This window comes from Gavia stellata, chromosome 29 (genome assembly GCF_030936135.1).
Source record: "Gavia stellata isolate bGavSte3 chromosome 29, bGavSte3.hap2, whole genome shotgun sequence".
Lineage (NCBI taxonomy): Eukaryota > Metazoa > Chordata > Aves > Gaviiformes > Gaviidae > Gavia > Gavia stellata.
Window position 1 is genome coordinate 8,109,886 of NC_082622.1, and position 20,637 is coordinate 8,130,522.

General features: G+C 52.9%; 2 protein-coding genes across 2 annotated transcripts; both read left to right on the forward strand.

Annotated features, from left to right (window-relative positions):
* The first annotated feature begins 9,156 nt into the window (after positions 1-9,156).
* Positions 9,157-9,705, forward strand: LOC104262608 (eukaryotic translation initiation factor 3 subunit D-like). The gene is given in 1 exon segment (XM_059830674.1): positions 9,157-9,705. A coding segment is annotated over 1 exon segment (549 nt).
* A 1,549-nt stretch (positions 9,706-11,254) lies between these two features.
* Positions 11,255-19,047, forward strand: THEMIS2 (thymocyte selection associated family member 2). Its single transcript, XM_059830675.1, has 5 exons — positions 11,255-11,348; positions 16,194-16,334; positions 16,434-16,634; positions 16,991-18,124; positions 18,874-19,047. Exons 1-5 carry the CDS (start codon positions 11,255-11,257, stop codon positions 18,990-18,992), a joined length of 1,689 nt encoding a protein of 562 aa, XP_059686658.1. The 3' UTR covers positions 18,993-19,047.
* Positions 19,048-20,637: the final 1,590 nt, after the last annotated feature.

A 20,637-nucleotide genomic window follows, 5' to 3' on the forward strand; every position in this document is an offset into this window, starting at 1 on the left:
CAGAGGAGAACAGTTCCTTTTAAACTTGGTGGCCCTTTTAACTTAAGTATTTTCGGTTTTATTTGCAAATGGAACTTGTGAGCTTAGAGTATATGAGAGATGCAACAAGACACACATAAAAATGAGCAGCCATCAGCAGTGTCAGAGGACTTGCATGTTTAACAACTAAAACCACAATCTGCACACTCTTTTGGCTGCTCGTAACAGTGGGTGAGAATTGAGTGCTACTTAAAGCTAGAATATGAATCCTCAGTAGAGAACCTGCCTTGCCTTGAATAAAGCAGTGCACAAGTTGGTTTCATAATATTACGTTTTTTACTACATCACTTTTTCCCATTGAATAAAATGAGAAGCTTGATTTAGATTGTTGCTCTAGCCCTTTAAATCTTCGGTTTTAGATTTCGAAATCTGATTCACATACATTCAGACATCATGTCTTTACTTTATACAAGGTAAGGCCAGAGCTCTGTTTTTCTTAGGTTTACTCTGGATTTTTTTTTTACATTTTATAATGCGGTTCAGCTACGTAGTCACATTCCTTTGTTGTTTGGGGGATTTCTCCAGGAAACGTGCACTAAAATGTCGGTAGTATACCCAGCTGTTCATTGTGTACAGTACTGTAGCTATCTGACTAAGTAGCGTTGTGAAGATCTGGTGGTTGCTGGAGCAGTGCTGTGTTAGTGCGTCTGGTGTGCTGTATGCGCTAGACCTGTTTTGGACAGATGCTCCAAAATCAGTGTGACTTCTGCATCTGCAGAATGATTGCTTCTATCATGTTATTGAGGTAAAAATGAGCTAGTAGCTACCCCATTCACAAGAGCGATGGCTGTAGAGACTGGTTTGTTCCCCTCCCTGCACCATCATATCTATTATATGGATGAATACAGTACCTTCCCCATGATACAGTTGTGCCACTCTGTGTTTAGTTGCTATTGAATATTCAGTCCTCAGATGTTTTGCTTCCAAACACTCCATGCTGACTCTTAAAATCTTTCTCCCTTTGTTTTTAGTTTTGCTTCTTTCTGGTATGTAGAATATTCTTTTCTCAGCCAGTCTGCTTTATGAAGGCAACTCTTTAGGGTAAGACTAGTTAGGGCAAGTAAAAGTTGAACAGGTTTTCTTCTTCCTTGTTTTCTGTTTGGGGGGGACTGGGGGGGGTGGGGGGGAGTGGTTTTGTTTTGTTTTTTTGCAAGTGGCTCTTTGCAAGATTTTTCTTGAAAAGGGAAGCTTTACTGCTCTTTCTTTTTTTTTTTTTTAAGCTCTTCTCCCTGGGTTTGAACAAGCTCTCATTATTTTAGAGCTTAGGGGCCATAGCTGGCCAGTACAGGAGGGGACAGTATAACATCTAGGGGCTTTGTACAGAAGTTTGTACACTTGTGTAATATGTAATAGGCCTTTTCACACTTTCTGTTGAGCTTTTTACCTGTAACCTTTACTATGTTGTAAATTAAATGCAGATTTTGCCAGTTTGGAGAGTGTAGTGTGTTCGTTCCCAGTCTACACTTCGGCAGTTGGGACTGTACATTGTTTTGTGGCTTACCGAAGGATTTCTTCCATGGCGAAGTGCAGCTGTCACTGCAGCTCTTGTTCTTAGTGGCTGGCTTGGGCTGCAGCTCTTAAAGCTGCTCCAGCTTCTTTGCTCATGACCTGCTTTGCTGCCTTGTGCTGCAGCATGTTGCACTTTAGCACACAAGAGTTACGCTTAACAGTGGATTTTAAACAGCAGTCACCTTTGTCTTCTGAGTGAAGTTTTATCTGGTTCTGGCGTAATCCTCTCTCTGCAAAAGTTATGCTTTAGAGCCCAAATTTGCTCTTCTCATTGCCCAGCTTGCTGCCTCTGACCTATAGAGTGGCCTTGGGCAGTCTAAATGCACCATCCTTTGTCACGCTGTGTCTCTGCAGCTTGTCCTAGGCTCCTCAGGGAGAGCTGTAGTGAAAAGCAGTAAACTGGGACCTGGTTAAAGATAACCATGGTGCCTGCAGTGTAGGGTTGAGAGGGATTCCCAAGCTTTGCTGAATTTAGTAATATTTAGGCTATAGATTAATATTTCTTCTCAATCTAGCAATATCCTTTAAGCAGCTGGGACAATTGCAATTTAACTTTCAGCAGGTGGCTGAATCTTCACAATTCATGTGCAAGCTGCTGATCTGCTGTAGGTAGAAATAGTTGGTACAGATTAAGTAGCTAACTTTGTGGTCTGATGTTTTAAGTGTTGGTGTGGTTAGCAGTTCATTTCCTGTATTAAAGGAAGTATTAAAAAGGAGTCAACTTGCATGATAATCTAGAGCGCACTCTGCAATGTGGAATGCAGAGATGAGAATGAAGAAGTGGAGGACAGTTTGCAGCTGAATAAATGATTGAGCTAAAGAATAATGGCAGTATTTTCCAGGAATATCTGTCCTTGCAGCATTCACCGGATTGTCATTGTAACCCCTCTTCTCTCTTTTGGTTTTGAAAGACAAGAGTGCAGCACCCAGCAGGCGTTCCAAGAGCTAGTAATCAGCTGACAGAGGTGGTTCTATTCCCAGTGTGCTGTGCAATAAGATATCAATGTGTTAGACCCTATGATGACATGCCTGGAAGAATGACTTCTTGGAGAGGAGGTGAATTCTCCCTGGGGCCTTTTAGGAGAGCGGGAATAGCTTCCAGCACAGAACAGGTGAGTGTGCCAGCTGAAGTGTGTGCTCATGCAATTATACCAAGAGTTTCGAAACACTCAATAGTATGGGGAAAGACCTCATAGAGGGTTGGACAGGAAGACATGGCTTAGGACAAGCCAAAGAACTGGGGCTGTGTAATGGCTATTGTGGGGCTCAGAGGTCAGATGCTGTTTAAGAGGGTTTTTTTCAAAAGCAGTCTAATACAGTCAGGTAATCTGTAGCTTTGATCTCAAAACTCTGCCTTAATCTAGCAGTGATAGGTAAAGGGGGGGAAAAAAGTTTCTGCTCTCACTTCTGCTCAACACCAGGAACAGCTCCTCATTCGTATGAGCTGTGTGGCATCACTGGGACCTGCCTGCTTGGTGTAGGGGACAGGAACGCTAGTGCAAGACGGAGAGCGTGAAGTAAGACTGTGGCAAGTTCAGGATAGACAATTGTGTATTTCGGGTCACAGTATTCTAAATTGGCCTTCCCTGAAGGTCCCATAAGCAGTAAGAGGTACCTCACGTACCAGCATCACCGTAGTGCCTGAGACTAACCATGGTGCTTCCCAGGCCTCCCGCAGAGGCCCTGCCTGCTCCACAAAAGCAATAGCTTTCCAGCAGCATTGGTTGTTGCTTCGGTGTTGTCTTTTGCTTCTTATGGATTTCCCAGAACAGATGTTCTCTTCAGAGAAGCTTTAAGGGAGAAGCAGCTAAAGTGCCCAAATCTTTGCTGTCCTATGTCTTGTACATAGCTGTCTGTCTTGTCATATATTCTGGCATACATATGTGAAAGGTTTAAATCACATTTGCAGAATGGTAGAGGAGGAGAAAGTCTTAAATACTAGATGTGCTCCAAGTACTGCTCTGGTCATTCTGACACATCTTGCCATGGCCCAAGTTGTTCACTGTCATCTTGCAAAGACTCCCAGATGGGGAGCTGCCTGTGTCTGTGCTGGCCTTTTGAGGAACCGGACAGTAATACTGGACTAACCTAGCAACTGCAGTCATCGCTGGCCACAGAGTCTTTCCTGACTCGTATCTTGGCTGTGATGGCTCATTTCCTGCCTGAGGTTCCCCACCTACTTCTAGATATGTCAGAGGCCTTCCCTTTCTTGAGCCTGGAGGAAGTGGAAGCAGCATTTCTCCCGGTGGGTAAGCAATGGTGTGTTTATGCCCATATCACTCCAGGGCGAGTCCTTTCTGAAAGGAGGCGCAACCAGTTTTCTCCAGTGTCTTTGTAAAAGTGCTGTTTTCATAACTTGAAGAGCTACCAGGAGCCTCGTTCTCTATTAACCTATCCCATATAGGCTTACCAGAGTGCTCAGTTACTTTGAAAACAATTTCAGGGTTTGGTGAAGATGAGGAAAAGCCTGGAAATGGGCTCTTTAAGCAGTGATTCCACTGCCTGCTTCAATTCGGATACCTCAAGTAGCTCTGATTGTTCTTGCTTGTTGACAGGTCAGGGAAGGTTTGTGCTCCACTGCAGGGAGCATTACAAACCTCCAAGGAGAGGATGCTGCAGGCTGAGAGACCAGTTTTCCTTGGATCCTAGCAGCTGATGTGATCCCCTGACTTCACATCTTCTGTGCTCATCTGTCTGGGGCCCTGCTTGTGGGGTCACAGTTCCTGCTTCTGCTTGAGGAGCTCTGACCTCCTGCATGTTGTAACTTCAGGCACCCAGCTGCAGCCAAACGATAGCAAAGTTTAGGACTTTGACAAGCAGTGCAGGATGACTTGGGGACTGCCTAAAATCTGTGGAAATGCCAGTTGTCTGTCTGCCCTGCAAGGCAATTTCTTCAGGCAATTTTCATGTTTCCCCAGTTGAGTTTGGACACCAGAAGAGCAGGTAGACAACTTTGCTCCCTGTAACTGCTCATGATCGGTGTGATTTTCATCCTTGTGACCTGAAGTTGGCTTGTTCAAGGCTTCTTCCTGACTTCTCCATGGGAGCTTTTCTCTGTCCTACAGCACAGATATCATCTGCCTGTCCCTGAGTGCCTCTGCTTCTGTGCCTGTGCTTCACTTACCCTTTCTTCCAGCCATGCCACATGATGGAAATGGAGATTAAACCCTATGGGTAGGAGGAGTGGTACAATGAAAGGTGCTGAAAGCTAAACATCTTGCCTCTCTGAGCCTGGGAATGCTGTCCAGAGGCCACGGTGATGGCTAAAATGGGCAGAGTAAGGAAATGAGTGTCACAAACCCAGGTGAGAAGTTTGAAGACTAGAAATAAATGGTAATAAAACCTCTGATGTCCTGTGGGATGGTACCCTGTGGGTGAGAGGAGGAAACCAGGGGTGTATTTTCCTAGTAGCTCTATCAACCAGCTGTCACCTGAGCAGTAGCCACATGACAGAACATCATTGTGTCTCCCTGAGCATCTATAGCGGGGACGACTCGGGGAGCAGCAGGGCAGCCAACAGCCTTAGGCACAGCAGGGTGGGTGTCCTGTGCTCGCAGGGACTGTCCATGAAGGCAGAGAGCCTGGCTGTTGGCTGTTCCAGGGCAGATCCTGAAGCATTGTTTAGGGCACAGCACAGCTGAGAGATTTGCCCAGGGCTCAATCAGGGTTTCAGTAGCACCAAGAACTGTCATCTCCATCTGATACTAAGCACAACCCATGGCAGGCAGCAGCGAGGTGGCTTGTTGCATGCTTTGAATCTTTTCAAGAGAAATGCAGGACTCTGGATATGATCAACCAGTCCTAACTGGAGAAGAGACCGCTACTCGTTTAGTCACTAGTGGTGTTCTGGTGTTCTGTTTCCTGCCAGCACCAGCTGCCAAAAAGCTCTTTGCACTGCACTGACCAGCTGTAAATGCTCCTATGAGATGCTGCACTCAAGAACTGTCAGTGAGCTCAATGAAAGCTGAAATGATGCATGGAAACATCTCTTCAGTGGCTTCCTCTCTGCCAGGAGGCAGCGCTGCGTGCACTTTTCAGACAAGTTGTTACACTACAGAAAGAGCTCTGCTTTACACGGACTACTTGTTTGCTCTTCCCTTGTTATGCTTAGTCATCAACCTAGGAGCTCAAAAACTTCATGTGACTTACATGAATCATTTGCTGTGTGCTCATTGCTTCCTCTTGGGTTATGTGGGGAGGGTTTTGGGGGGAAATACCCAATTCCTTGAATAACCAGTCTCTAGTAAAAGGGCTGGTTTTGCACAGCTTGCCTCTTGCAAAAGGCAACTGCGTGGAATAGATAATAGCCCTCTGACTGGTGGCAGTTGCTAGCCAGCAGTTTTTTCCTCATTTGATATCACTAGGCCCATCTGTTAGAGCGGTTTTATGTTTTGCTTGTTGTTTCTTAACAACTTTATCTCAGTTAACTCAGTATGCAGAACACAATTAGTTGTACTAAGATGTAGGCTTTACAGTTGCTTGCTGCTGAACAGAACCCTGGTCAAGACCCTTACTTATACCTAGTTCAGCATTTGAATTTCTGCAGACATTTCTAATGCATTTTTCACCTATGTTTGTCCATGATGTTAACAATGGGCATGTTCTGCTCTGCTCAGGCAAATGCACAACTGGAGGGGGGAAAAAAGCAATTGCATTGTTTCCTGGCTCGCTGCATGAGGCAGAAAGTGGCAATTTCCTCTGTTGCAAGTCCCTTGCTCCTATTACTGCCCATTCTCATCACCCTTGTTTGTTAAACTAGTGAGGCTCTGACAAAACCGCTCGTGGGTCCTGGCTCGCCCACCACCCTGTGCTGTGCTCCATGGTGGTACACGATTGCTTGAAGTAGGGGGAAAGGATCCCTTTGCAGGGAGATACCATCTCAGTTGGGTCCTATATCAGTCATTGACCTTGGAAAGCATAAGGACATGTCTTGTGTAGTGAGAGGGGATGCCAGGTCAGCCTTAGCATGGGGCTAGGTAGTGAATGGCAGGGAAGCGCCTCTGAGCTTCAACAGGCAAGCGCGGACAGTATCAAGACACTGTACGTGACCCTGCAGTGCCATCAGGGCCCTCTGCTATTGACGTTCCCTCTTTCTTGGCCTTTCTGCTGCACAGCCTCTCTGGCCTTGGCAATGAGCTGAGTCCTGCTTCCTGGGGTGAGCGGTTTTATATCTCGGTGCTCCGATTTCTGCTGCTGCACGTGCTGCTGAGTTGGAGCATCTCTATACGCTGCCCTGCTGTCACAGGGGACCCCTCTGAAGGGGGCAGCTGATGGGCAGGATCACCTCTGAATTTGAACTCAGAGAGGTGGAGACGGTGCTCACAAAGAGGACCCTTAGTCCAGGCACTGTGTGTCTAGCCTAAGCCATCCTGATGCCAGGCCCTGGGTGGCTGATGTGGAAATGTCTGCTATGGGAAAAGAATGGTATTTCCTCAGCCCCTGCAGAGTGCCTGCTTGCTGTGGGGAAGCGAGGGCTGTTTGTGAAAGGGGATGGGCTGGTTTCGATTAGCGTGTGAAATAAGGCAGCAGTTCTCAGGGCCCCGTGGTGGCTGGCCTGTCCCTCCCCTCGCGGGCAGAGCAGGCAGGCAGGCACCAGCCTGGTGGCAAGCAGGAGGAAGTGAAAATGTTCCACCCATTTATTCAGCTCAGTGCTTCGGCCGTATTTAGGATGATGAGCCCTGACGGGTTTGCTGCCTTTTTCTCCTACAGCTGCTCTGTTGTTCCCAGAGGCATCCTAAACCTCACAGGCCTGCTACGCATGCTTCTGGGTAGCTGCAAAGCAACAACCTCCTTCACCCATCCCCTGATGAAATAGGGCCCAAGGCTAAGCTACCAGGAGAGGATAACAGGCATCGTTGGCCCCACAGCAGAGCTGCTCAGCCCCTTGGCCCATAGCAAGCTGTCTTGAACATGTCTCTGCCTCTCCTCATTCCCCTTTCCTTGCAGCTCTCCCCCATCCCTGGAGAGATGCTGCTTCCTTCTTGGTTGTGGATTGCCATGGCCAAGCCCTGGCTCTCTGCTGCTGGAGCTCAGCAGCCTGGAGACCTGCTCCCAGAAGCCTCTTTCAGGTAAGAGCCAGTGGGCTTCTGAGCTGACTGTGATTGCTGTCCGTGGCCGTGCTCATTGTATCTGTGTCCAGGACTTGGACACCTCCGTCGCGCCTTTTATTTTTCCAGACTTCCCATGGAGGTTTGCGCACTGGGTTCTCAGCTGCCCTTTCACAGCCACACTCTGCAGCTGGGGTATCAGCATCCCCCTTGAGCATGTTTCAGAATCGAAGGCTGCTGGACTGGCAGCACCCAGCAGTGTCTCAGAAATGGGTCGGTGAGCAGAGCTCTGGGGAGCTGCGCTAGCGCTGGGTCTTTCCTCTGTGCCAGCTCTGCTTGGTGTTAGGTTATCATGTGTCCCTGGGAGGAAACCTCAGCAAAGAGCAGACAGTGTTTTGTATCTTCTCTAACCACAACTGGCTTGTGACATGCTGAACCATGGGCTGCTGAGCTGTCCAGTTTAGGCCACTCTAGTTTTCTGGTTCCTGAAGTGACCTTTTTTTTTTTTTTTAGGCATTTTTCTATGACTGATTTTCAAACTAATTCCTTCTGTTCCCTGTCATCCCCTGCCATTTTCCCCAGACCAGTAGTAGAGCACAGTTATGCAGGGGTGGCTGCGGCCAGACTCTTCTGTTTTGAACTAGACCAGCACACCAGCTGTGGAAACCCTCATTCTCGTCCTGCAGCTGCAAATATAGGTCTCAGCTGTACCAAAATCCACATCCTGGTTTGCCAGGGATGCCCACACAACCACAGTCACCACTTCCTGCAGAGAGGCCCTGGAGTCAGCCTTGCCACTGGGGTTTCAGACTGTCTAGGCACATGGCTGGTTCTTTAGGGCCTGTTTGGGAATGGAGGAATAGATACTTGGTGTGCAGAGACCTTTGCTGTTGGCTGTTCAACTTACCCTGTGATCTCCAGAGCAATACATCTGTTCAGCTCCTCCCTGGACTCTGCCTTAGAGCAGCAAAACACACCCAGAGGGACAAGCTTGGCAGGTTTGGGGGCTTCTCTCTACTATATTGAGAGTTTCCAGACCTCCCGTGGTTTGTCTGGTCCTGCCCTTCAGGGATTGTTGATGTTGTTCGGTACGATAAAATACACTTTCTTCCCAGCTATTGGTACAAAGGATGTTTCTCCCAGGTGCTGTGTCCCATTCCCATTCCATGATGATCAAGCTGATAGCATCTAAACATCTGCTGCTTGGGCTCTTCCACCCACTTTAGCTTTGTTCCTCTAGTTCCACATAGGCTTGTGTGCCACTGCCCAGCTGTAATCTTGCAATGTCCCATCAGCACAGGCTCGGCATCTGTACGCCTTCTGCAGCGATGCTGAGCCTGCCTGGGACAGCCTGTCCGGCTGGGGAACAGAGCCAGCATCTTGCTGGCTCTCTAAAGGGGGCTGATGCATGGCAGTTCCCTTATCTTTCCCGTATCTTTTCCCCTATATCCTCAGTTGTGCTCTTTGCTCTTAAATGTTCAACACCACACCAGTGCTCTTGCTGTGAACAGTCCATGTGCTTAGTCCATGTGCTGGACTAAGACCAGATCATGGCTCACAGATGAAGGGAAGCTATCCCTGCTGCCTGCCTGCACTGCCAAAGAGCGCTAAGCAGAAGGAGAGAGATCGTTTGCGCCTACAAAAAAAGTTTCAGAAGCAGTTTTGAGTGAGGCAGAAATGGGACCAAAAATCACAGCAGAAGCCTCGTGACTCCTCTGTTGAAGTTCGCAGTGTATGGGAGGTGAAAGAAGAGATGGATTTCCCTCGGCTGATGAAGATGCACTACCTGGAGATTTCAGAGCCACAGGACATAGAGTGCTGTGGAGCCCTAGAATACTATGACAAAGCCTTTGACCGCATCACAACAAGGAATGAGAAGCTACTAAGGAGTATTAAGCGCATCTTCCATACCGTCACTACTACTGATGACCCAGTTATCCGAAAGCTGGCAAAGACACAAGGGAATGTATTCGCCACAGATGCCATCCTGGCCACACTGATGACCTGCACTCGCTCTGTCTATTCCTGGGACATCATTGTCCAGAGAGTTGGATCCAAGCTGGATCCAAGTGGACCTAGTAAACCCCGAGTTCAAGAAGAGGGATGGTGAAGAGGGACCACCAAAGGGCAACAAAGGTGGTCATGGGGCTGGGCACAAAACCTATGAGGAGTGCTTATGGGAGCTGGACTGGTTTTGTCTGGTGAAGAGGAGGAGAAGGCCGATCTAACAGCAGCCCACAACTACTTGAAGGACAGTTTTCCAGCCAGTGGAGCCAAATTCTTCCCAGCAATAGCAGACAAGATGGTGAGGGTCAACGGCCACATATACAGCGTCAGAGATGTAGACTGGGCATTAGGAAAAAAAACATCTTCTCTGGGAGAGTGGTGGAGCCCTTCAGCAGATCACCAGAGGGGTGGAAGGTCTCCACCCTTGCAGGTTGTCAAGACCTTGACACGTCTGACTCGCTCTGGTGTCAAGGATAGTCCAGCTCCAAGTGTCAGTTTGGCCTGAAGTCCTCTAGATATCCCTGCTGCTATGACGCCCTGTGTGGCAGGCTGAAATTGCCTTGCGCAAGGGGGAATCTTGATGCTCTGGCACTTGCTGTCCCTCAGATTGCTTCGTCCTGTTCTAATAACAGGAAACACAAATTCCTGTTAAGTGCAGCTGGAGTCAAAGCGGAGAGACCTCTTTTTCTGCATCATCAACTTAAAAATACCTTTCTCCAAGTTTCATTTCTACATTAAGTCCCATTCTGCTCCTGTTCCTAGCCTGCAGCTTCAGTTTGATTCATAGGCCAAGTTGAAGCAAAATCCTTACAAGGATGAAGCTCATCAGGAGCAGCCCTTCCCAGAACTGTCATTTCCACCTTGGCAGCCTGCGGGGCTGGCAGCCGCAGGGACCATGCTCGGCTGCTTTGGTGAAGGATGGGGCCCATCTCTGCGGGAGAGTGAGACGGGTGCTGCTGCCTGTCCTGGAGGCGTGGGAATTTGGCTCTGCCTTTCCCATGGCTGATGCTGCCACAGTGGCACAAGGTCCAGACCCACTGACCCCCCTCTCCTCCACACGCTGAATACAGCCAGGGCATGGTGCACAGGATGTTTGTGTTGGGGGCAAGTGGGGTCTGAAAGCCCAGAGGTGAGCAGGGTGGAGGTGCCGTGTGTTTGTAAGGGGTGAGGGCTGTCTGGACACAGCCCTTCGCTTTCTCTGGCATGGTCCACCCAGACCTGCCCTCTGCTCCATGGCACCATCACTCTGTCTGGCCCCAGGCGCAGAGAGGCAGGACAGGCTGGTACACGGGAGATGTGTGATGGGGACAGCCTGGGTAGGACAGGCTGGAGCATCGGTCCAGCCAGGACAGCATCACGGCAGAGCTGGGGGGTCCATGCCTTCACCCACCCTCAGCACCGGCGGCACCACCAGGGCCAGGACTGGGGGACACCAAGCCATGACAGGTGATGGGAGCCAGGAAGAGGATTGTCCCAGCAGGATGTTGGTCAGCCTGTGCAGGCTGGAGAGCAGTCAGCAGCATGGGTCTATGGCCAGAGAGGGAACTTACCACTGCCAGAAGCAGAAGTGAAAGGCGGGCAGAAGTGAAAGCAGAGCCCAGGGCGCAGTTCCCCTCTCTGCAGAGTGCCCTGCAGTACCCAGCAGCATCGCCATGGAGCCCCTCTCCTTCCAGGAATACATCTGCTCCCTGGACCCCGCCACCCTGCCCCGCGTTCTCAGGATTTGCTCCGGTGTTTACTTTCAAGGTGAGTTCCGGGTTCCCACTGCCTCCAAAGGGTGCCCTAAGGCTCTGCCACCTCCCCTCACCATGCCACTGCGGCCCGGGCTCCCCCCTCCTGCCCCGAAGATGGCTGGTCCCCTGCCCCCGGGGTGCCCCTGCCCAGGGAGAGGCACAGGTCCTCCTGCCACCACCAGACACTGGTGCCTAAGGCACAGCTTCTTGCAAAAAACTTTCTCTTCTACACCCAGTGCCCACCCCTCTGAGTGCCCCAGTGCATTCAGTCATGCTGCTAGGAAAGCTGTGGGGCACCAAAAACCATGCCAGCTGGTCTTCCAGTTCATGCACAGCTCTCGTCCCAGGCAGTGAATCACCTGCTGGTGGTGAACCTGGCAGGAATGGAGCCACATGCCCAGTGGCTGGAGGAAGGTGGGATGGCATTGCCTCCGGCCTCGGTGCAAGGAGTCCAGCAAGGGTGCAGAGAGCAGCCTGGTCTGAGCAATCTGCTTCCTCCTGGACCATGTCCCTGAAGACATTTTAGGTCGAGGAGAAGCCTTGACCAACATAGCTTCCTCCGCTGGTGGCAATGTTGGTGGTGAAACAGAACCAGAAATTAGCAAATGCTTTTGCTGGATTTCTGGGGCTCCCAAAAATGCTGGGAATGTACAGCAGGATCCTGGCAATACCGGTGTGGCAATTACCATCAAGACTTGTAGAATTTGTAGCATTTGTTTAGGTTACACTGACTTGTAAAGAGCAGCAGAAGTGGTTGGGGTGGCTTCACTCTGCTTCTCCGTAGCTCAGTTGGGGTGGTTGTTTAGCTTTCCCAAAGACTTCTAGTGGTCTTGATAACATCTTAATGTTGCTAAATGAGTAAAAATGCCACTGGTCCAACAGCAGCAGTCAATTTGTTTAGCAGTTGCTGGTAGCTGTGGTGAGGTAGCTGGTGCTTTCTGCACAGAAGGTTTGGTAGCAGCTCAATGAATGCAGAGATTTAAGGGCAGAAGGGGACATTGCTTGTGTTGGAGGCTACCATGAGTGGTAGCATAGCCTGAGTAGCTCCTGCTCCAGGAAAGGCTCCAGCTGCAGGAAAGGCACATCTACCCCTGTCCCTTTGCAGTGTGATCAAGCACTGAATCTTTCCTGCCGCATTTCTCGTCTAAGTTACATCAGTTCAGCTTCCAGCCTTTCCCGTTGTGCTCTTCTGCACTGCTCTTCTCCCATGTTATGACCCCTGCACAGTTACCAGCACTGGAAATTTTCCAGGACATAGGCTGTACAAGCTTCCACGTATTCCTGATTCCTTAGAAATAAGTATTGGCCCAACAAAGACCCCTCAGCCAACCTCCTGGTTGTGTGTTCCCTTGGCTGCTGGTGAACAGTGCCATCTTGCACGGATGATATTTCTTAAACATGTCTGGATTTCCTGACCTTACTACTTCTGGCTTTTTGTTAGCAAAAATTTGAGTGGGTCCCCAAGTCATTAAACAAAAGTGCTTCTGGTCTCGGCCCCTTCTTGGGCTCCTCTCCCAGTCACTCACTCCTTGCCTCCTCTGCATTCTTGACCCTGCTTTATGTTGTAAAACCGCTCTGGCTCGGTGCTGCATTGGAGCTGAAGAGCGCTTTGGGGTCCTGCGCAGGGCATCCACAGCCACATGTGTCTGTGCGTCTTGCTGCCAGCCAAGGGGGCCAGCCATGCCACACGTGTGTGGTGTTGACCGGGTCTCTGCACCCAGGGTGTGAGGCATCTCTGTGCTCTGGGCAGTGCAGCCCAGCTGTGGGTTTCCTCCCTTTTCAGACCATGCCCTCAATGCTGTCACAGCGTGACAGGGCACAAGACGGTTGGAGGAGGGGGAGTGGGGCTTACACAACACGCAATACTTTCTGAAACTTCATAGCTTTCATCCACCTCTTCCTGTGGTTTAATTTTTCACATTTATTTCCACTTGGAGGTTCCCCCACTCCTGGGGGGCAGGGACTCTCCTGGCCAGTCTCCCCCACTGCTCCCACCTGCACTCCACAGGCGAGTGGTGGTCAGTGGTGCGGCAGTGCCTACAGTAGCGTCCGTCCCCCTGCGCTCAGGCACCGATACCCAATGCGGGGACACCAGCCCATCTCTGGTGGCATGTCCAGCCTTGGCTCCGCCTGTCCTGCCCAGACCCGCCACGGCGGCTGTGTGTGCCAGGGCCTTCAACCATCATGTTCCCACTGTGGCCAAAGGCACCAGCTCACCCCACACACAGGGTGAATGTGTGCCAGCCCCATCTCTGCCCACTGCTGAGCAGCTCTGCGCTTCCCTGAATAGCTGCCCTCCTTCTCCAGGATCCTCCACCCCCCTCCCATGGTCCCCTTCTGCAGTCCCAGCGGTTGGGGGGCCCCTTGGCCCCACCACAACCACAGGCACTGGGGCTCCCTCAGGGACATCCATGCACCCGTCAGTGCCGGGACACCCGCGCTTGGCTCACATCCCAGAAAGGACAACGCCTGCAGCCAGGGCCAGGCCATGGGTCAGCCCCCTCCCCACTGCCCCGGGGACCCCATCACAGCTGGCCAAGCAGAGGGGCCCCCACTATGTAACTGGTATTTGTTAATGGCACATAGCATGACTACCTGTGATGGGAATCACTAAATCACTGAGTCTGGCAGGGGCCTCTGGAGACCATCCAGGCCAAGCCCCAGCTCCAGCAGGGTCAGCAGGAGCTGGTTGCTCAAGACTTTCTCCAGCTGGGTTTTGAATATTCCTAATGATAGAGACTCCACAGCCTCTCTGGCCAACCTGTCCCAGTGCTTGACCACCATCACAGTAAAAAAATGTTTTCTTATGTTCAGAGGAAGTTTCATATTTTCCAGTTTGTGCCCATTGCCTCTGATCTTGGCACTGGGCACCGCTGAAAAGAGCCTGGCTTTGCATCCTGCCTTCAGGTATTTATATACGTTGATAAGATCCCCCCCTGAGCCTTGTCTTCTCCAGGCTGAACATTCCCAGCTCTCTCAGCCTTTCCTCACAGGAGAGATGCTCCAGTCCCTTCACCATACTTGCCGCCCTTTGGTGGACTCTCTCCAGTATGTCCATGTCTCTCTTGTACTGGGGAGTCCAGCACTGGACACAGCACTCCAGGTGTGGCCTCACCAGTGCTGAGCAGAGGGGAAGGATCACCTCCCTCGACCTGCTGGCCGTGCTTTGCCTCATGCAGCCCAGAACACCACTCGCCTTCTTTGCAGCAAGGACATGTTGCTGGCTCATGTTCAACCTGCTGTCCACCAGTACCCCCCAAGGTTCTGTTCTACCAAGCTGCTTTCCAGCCGGGTGGCCCCCCGCATGTGCTGGTGCCGGGGGTTGCTCCTTCCCAGGGGCAGGACTTTGCACTTCCCCTTGTTGAACTGCATGAGGTTCCTGTCAGCCCATTTCTCCAGCCTGCCAAGGGCCCTCTGGATGGTGGCACGACCCTCTGGCCTATCAGCCTCTCCTCACAGTTTTGTGTCATCTGCAGAACTTGCTGAGGGTGCGCTCTGCCCCATCATCCAGATCATTAACGAAGAAGTTGTTGTTAAACATGATTGGACCCAGTATTGATCCCTGGGGCACACTGCTAGTCACTGGCCTCCAACTAGACTTGGTGCCACTGATCACCACCCTCCAGGCCCAGCCATTCAGCCAGGTTTCAGTCCACCTGAATCGGCTCATCCAGCCTGTTCTTCATCAGCTTCTCTATGAGGATGTGCTGGGAGATAATACTGCCAAAAGCCTTACTGAAGTCAAGGTAAACAATGCCCACTGCTCTCCCCTTGTCCACCAAGCCAGTCACCTCATTGAAGAAGGTCATCAGGTTGGATAAGCATTATTCCCCCTTTGTAAATCCATACTGACTAATCCCAATCACCTTTTCATCCTTCATGTATTTGGTAATGGTTTCCAGAATTATCGGCTCCATCATCTTCCCAGGGTTTGAGAGGAGTGTGACTGGCCTGTAGGTTCCTCTCCTGCCTGTCTTGAAGCTAGGAGTGACATTTGCTTTTTTCCCCAGTCTTCAGAAACCTCTCTCGATTGCCCATGACCTCTCAAAGACAATAGAGAATGGCCTCACAAAGTCAGCACTCATGGGTGCATCCCAACAGGCCCCACGGACTTATGTATGTCCACTCTGTTTAGTGCTCCCTTACCTGGTCCTCCTCCACAAAGGGTAAGTCTTCCTGGCTCCAGACTTTCTCCTTGGTCTCAGGGGGATTCCTGAAGGCTGGTCATACCTGTAAAAAAATGGAGGCATTGAGCACATCGGCCTTCACTCTGTCCTTTGTCACCACGTCCCCTGCTCCATTCAGCAGCAGACCCACGTTTTCCCCAGTCTGCCTTTTGCTGTTGACGTACTTACTTGTAGAAGTCTTTCTTGTTGCCCTTCACATCCCTCCACAAATTCAGCTCCTGGCAGGCTTTGGCTTTCCTAACCCCATCCCTGCATGGTAGACCATGTGTATGTGCTCCTCCCAGGCCACCGGCCCCTGCTGCCATCTCTCGTGCACCTCCTTCGTATGTTGGAGTTCAGCCAGGAGCTCTCAAGCGTTGGATGGGAGCACCAACCACCTGCAGGTATTCTGAGGAAGCAGTGAAGAACAGCGTACAGAGGGTGGTGAGACACTGCAACAGGTCACCCAGAGCAGTTGTAGATGTCCCATCACTGGAAGTGTTCAAGGTCAGGATGGACGGGGTTTTGAGCAATCTGATCAAGTGAAAGATATCCCTGCACGAGACATGTCCATGGCAGGGTGTTTGGACCACATGATCTGTAAAGGTCTTTTCCAAGCCAAACCATTCTGTGACTCTGTGAAATGCTGGAAGAGGCTTTTTCTTTGAGGAAATTCCCTCCTCACCCTGCAGGGTCTGTGTACGAGATCTCAGGCAACGAATGCTGCTTGTCGACGGGTGACCTGCTGAAAGTCATGGCTGTGGCACTGCAGAAGGTCATTTGTGAGGACACGAAGTCGGGACACACAACGGAGCTGCCACCAACTTTTAAGGGTGAGCAGGGCTGCCCTATCCCAGCCTGAACCAAATGGGTGCCCTCCTCCTGCAGGAGACCTTTGCAGCCCCCGTGGGCTCAGCCACATTGTCCCACAGGTCTTTTCCAGCCTGCCCCAGCCCCAGAACCGTACCCGGCACCGCAGGGACCTTTACTGAAGGGCAGCAGGCAGCGGGGCCTGACGCTGCACCAGGTGCTGGGGCGGTGGGATGGGCGGCCACAGCCCCTGCTGTGCCCCACCATCAGCCCCCATGTCCTGCTCCTGCACCCCGTCTATGAGGTGCACGCTGCCATGCACCGTGAGTCCGGATGGGGCAGGTGGGGTGCTGGGGGGTCGGGGAAGGGGTGCTGCAGGATTCAGGGCAGGGATGCTGCAGGGTCAGGGCCGGGGTGCTGCTGGGCCAGGGCAGGGTTCTGTGGGGTCGGGGTTGGGGTGTTGAGGGGTTGGGGGGGGCGAGGCTGTGGGGTCAGGGCGGGGATGCTGTGGAGTTGGGATGGGGGTGCTGCAGGGTTGGGGTGTACACCGGTTTGGTGCTGGGACCCTGCTGCACACAGTGTGGGTGGTTGCAGGTGAGGGGATGTGAGGTGGGGGTCCTCTGCCACGTGGGGCTGGGGAGAGGCCGAGCATGGGGTCAGGGCGACTGTGCCCCCTCAGTTCGTCGGGACGTGGTGAAGATCCCCTCCACGCTGGAGGTGGACGTGAAGGATGTGACGGAGGAGGCACAGCACATCCACTTTGCCCAGCCGCTGCTGCTGAGTGAGGTGCTGGGGATGGAAGAGGCACTGCCCACCCAGGCCGAGATCCTGGACGGTCCAGCCGGCCCCGCTATCTTTGAGAGCGCCTGGGTGCCGCAGCTGCGGCGGGGGCAGCGGCTGCAGCTCCACGGCCGCTCCCACGACTGGCGAGTCCTGGCCTCAGCCCCTGGCAGCGGCCGCCATTTCCTCCTCTCCAGCGCCTACCAGGGTCGGTTCCGCCGGCGGCCCCGGCAGTTCACCAGGGTGCAGGAGCTGGCGGCCGGCCTGCGGCCCGGACAGCAGCTGCGCGTGGTGGTGACGCAGGACTGCGAGGGCTGGGGAGACGATGTGCCTCCGCTCGGCGTGGGTGACCGGCTGGAGGCCCGGGGGCTGCAGGGGAATGGCCCTGGCACCCGGCTGGTCTGCTACCGCCACGGCGGGGAGGAAGAGGAGGAGGAAGGCGAGGAGCTGCTGCTGCCGCTGGACCTGGGGGGCAGCTTCGTGGAGGAGGCGTGTGACAGCAAGAAGTATGGGCTGGCAGAGCTGCTGGAGCAGCAGCCGCTGCCCTGCGAGGTCCGGGTTGTGGCCGCTGACCCGGGGCTGGAGCGGGATGCACTGGGTGCCCTGCCCGCCCTGCGGCTGGAGGCCTGCCTGGACCAGCCCTTCCTGGTAGGCAGCTTCTGCGAGGAGCCGGAGGAGGGCTTCGAGATTCCACCACAGTGGCTGGACTTCTCCCTTCTGCTGAGTGAGGGGCCCGTCCACCCCCTGGCCCCCTGCACCCGCCGCTCCCGGGTGGAAGAGCTGACCGAGGCCTTCTACTACCGGCTGCTGGCCCAGCTGCCGGGCAGCCCGGCCCCGCCACCCCCGCGGCCCCCCAAGCCGGCGCAGGCAGGGACGGGCCCTGGGGGAAGGCACCCCTCGGCTCCCAGACCCCTGGTCCCCAGCCCCCTGCCAGTGAGCACCCGTCTGGCTCCTCCACTGCCGCCACTCCCAGCCCTGCCCCGACTGAGCACCCCCAGCCGGTACAGCTGGCGGGGACCCCCTGGGGACGCAGGTGAGGCCCCCGGTGTCTCCTGGGCCCCGACCCTTCTGTGGGGCTCAGCCCGGAGATGCGCTGCCCTGACAGGAGGACAGGGCCCCCCAGCAGCATCAGTGGGTTGTGCTTAACTGGGGGGTGTTGCCAGCTGCCACCTCCCTGGGGCTGTCCTCACAGGGACCTGGGGCAGGGATGCTCAGCTGGGGACACCTGCACCCCAGCCAGCTGGGTCCCCGTGGGGGGCTGCACCTCCCCACCCCCTTATCCCAGATGCAGGGGGAGACCCACAGGTGACTGCCCCACCCCTGTGTCCCACAGGTTGCGGGTACCCACAGGGTCTGTCCCATCTCCTTGTCCCACACATGGGGGAAAACCCATGGGGAGCTGCCCCATCCCCTTGTCCCACAAGCAGGGGGACCCATGGGGAGGCCGCCCCAACCCCTTGTCCCACACGGGGACCATGGCACCGAGGGGAAGCAAGGCTTGACCTCAAGGGTGACGGTACGGTGAACACCACCGACAAGCCCTGGGCCTCCATCTGCCATCAAATGCCTTCCCACCCCCCCAGGTCACAGGGGACCCGTGGCCCCAGAGGCTGGTGTCTGCAGTGACAGACCACCTGCCACCACACTGCAGGAGGCCCTTCTCCCCCGCACCCTCGGTCCCCGCCGTGTGCGGGCGCAGCTCAGAGCAGGGAGGTGGGGAGGGCAGGTCGGGGTGGCCCCTGCAGGGTTTCTGCTGTGGTCCGTGGCAGCGCGTGTCCACAGGCTGTGCCCTCCCTTCCCTTCCAGGCACGGAGAGCGACAGCGCTGAACACGATTACGAAACTGTTGACGGCAACATTGAAAAGACAACTCGCAAAATGCAGGCAATTTTTCCTTTCTAGTCCTCTAGTTTCTGGAAGCCACCCAGCCTCCAAATACTCTGAGCCCTTACACGACACTGGGTACTTGCAGAGGCTAAATACAGCCCTAGGGATCCACAGCGCAACCTCCAACTGCCTTGATCCTGCAGAAAGGTGCCCGCTTTCCTCAAAAGCAAGCAGCACGTATGCCGTCGGGACAGCCCCGGGCACAGAATAAATCCCCCTATTGTGCTGTGGGCTGTCCCCTCAGTTGCCACCTATGGGACTCTCCGACAGCACCAGAACAGCACTTAGCTGGGTGGCCACCAACATGCCACTGAGATGCCAGCCCAGGCCCTGGGTCACAGACTTCACTCTGCTCCGCTGGATTACCCAGGCACCTGGGCTGGGATTACGCATGCTTCCGGACGGAGATGTTTTGGGGCCAGCATGTCCAGATACTGTTTGGCACGTAGGATGGGATGGGGTTAGGAGGAGACACGACAAGGTACTTCACACAGTGCATGCGACGCCCCAGCTGGGGCTCAAACCACCGAGTGACATGTTTGTACAACTGCACATCAGAAACCCACTTTCATAAGGCAGAAGCTGCATTTTTCTGAAGTACAGCCAAACTCACTTCTCACTCTGGCCTAATTTCTTACCAAGGTTGTAGAAACATTGTAAAAACGTTGTGGCTTTAGGTTTTGCTGGCTTTCTCATCCATTTTTAACTGCACTGGCACCTGGAAGCAATGTCTGTTCTAGACCTCCACTGTCCCCTCCTGCTTGTGAGCATGCTTGTTGCGCTCTTGCGGATTCTTGGCACCTACAAAGGCCCCTCCTGCACTCATAGCATTGGATGCAAAAAATGACCCAAAAACCAAATAAGGACCAAAGTTCAACTCTTCTGTTCATGGAAGTTTGGCAAAGCCCTGGGAAAGCAGCAGAGACAAAGACCTCATAGTCCCGATGCGCATTAAGGGAAAAGAGCTGATGAGGAGAGAGCTTTAAGCTGAAAGCAAGGAGGTGTTTCATTCCTGCATCACACACTGCACTCCTCTTCTTTCAAATCAGAGCTGGAAAATAAATTTTTAATTTCATTTAAGATCAAACTGGGGGTTTTCTTCCCTCTCCCGGTGAAGAGTAGCTTTGGGTTCAGTTTTTCAGTCATGATGTCATTCCTCGCTCAGCAGCTAGGGCAGCGTCCCAAAGCTGCAGAGAGGATCTCATTCATTCAAGCTTGGCTCGAGCTCTAGCTTGAGTTTAGGCTGGTTTCCTTCTCTGGCTCTGGTTCTGCCCTGGAATTTACACTCAGTATCGGCACTCTCTCCTCAAATCGACATCACGGGAGAGATGCCGACCGTTGCTGTTGAGGTCCTTTCACAGAATACTCACGCAAGGAGGGAGAACCCAGCTCTTGCTTGCAAACAGGCGCTAGCCATTCATTAAAAGCACGTAAATCACAGGATCAAAAAATCACAGGATGGTTTGGGTTGGAAGGGACCTTTACAGATCATCTGGTCCAACTCCTCCCACTAGATCAGGTTGCTCAAAGCCGCGTCCAACCTGACACTTCCAATGATGGGGCATCCACAGCTTCCCTGGGCAACCTGTCCCAGTGTGTCACCACCCGCATCATAAAAAATATGATGTTCCTTATCTCCAATCTAAATGTACCCTCTTTC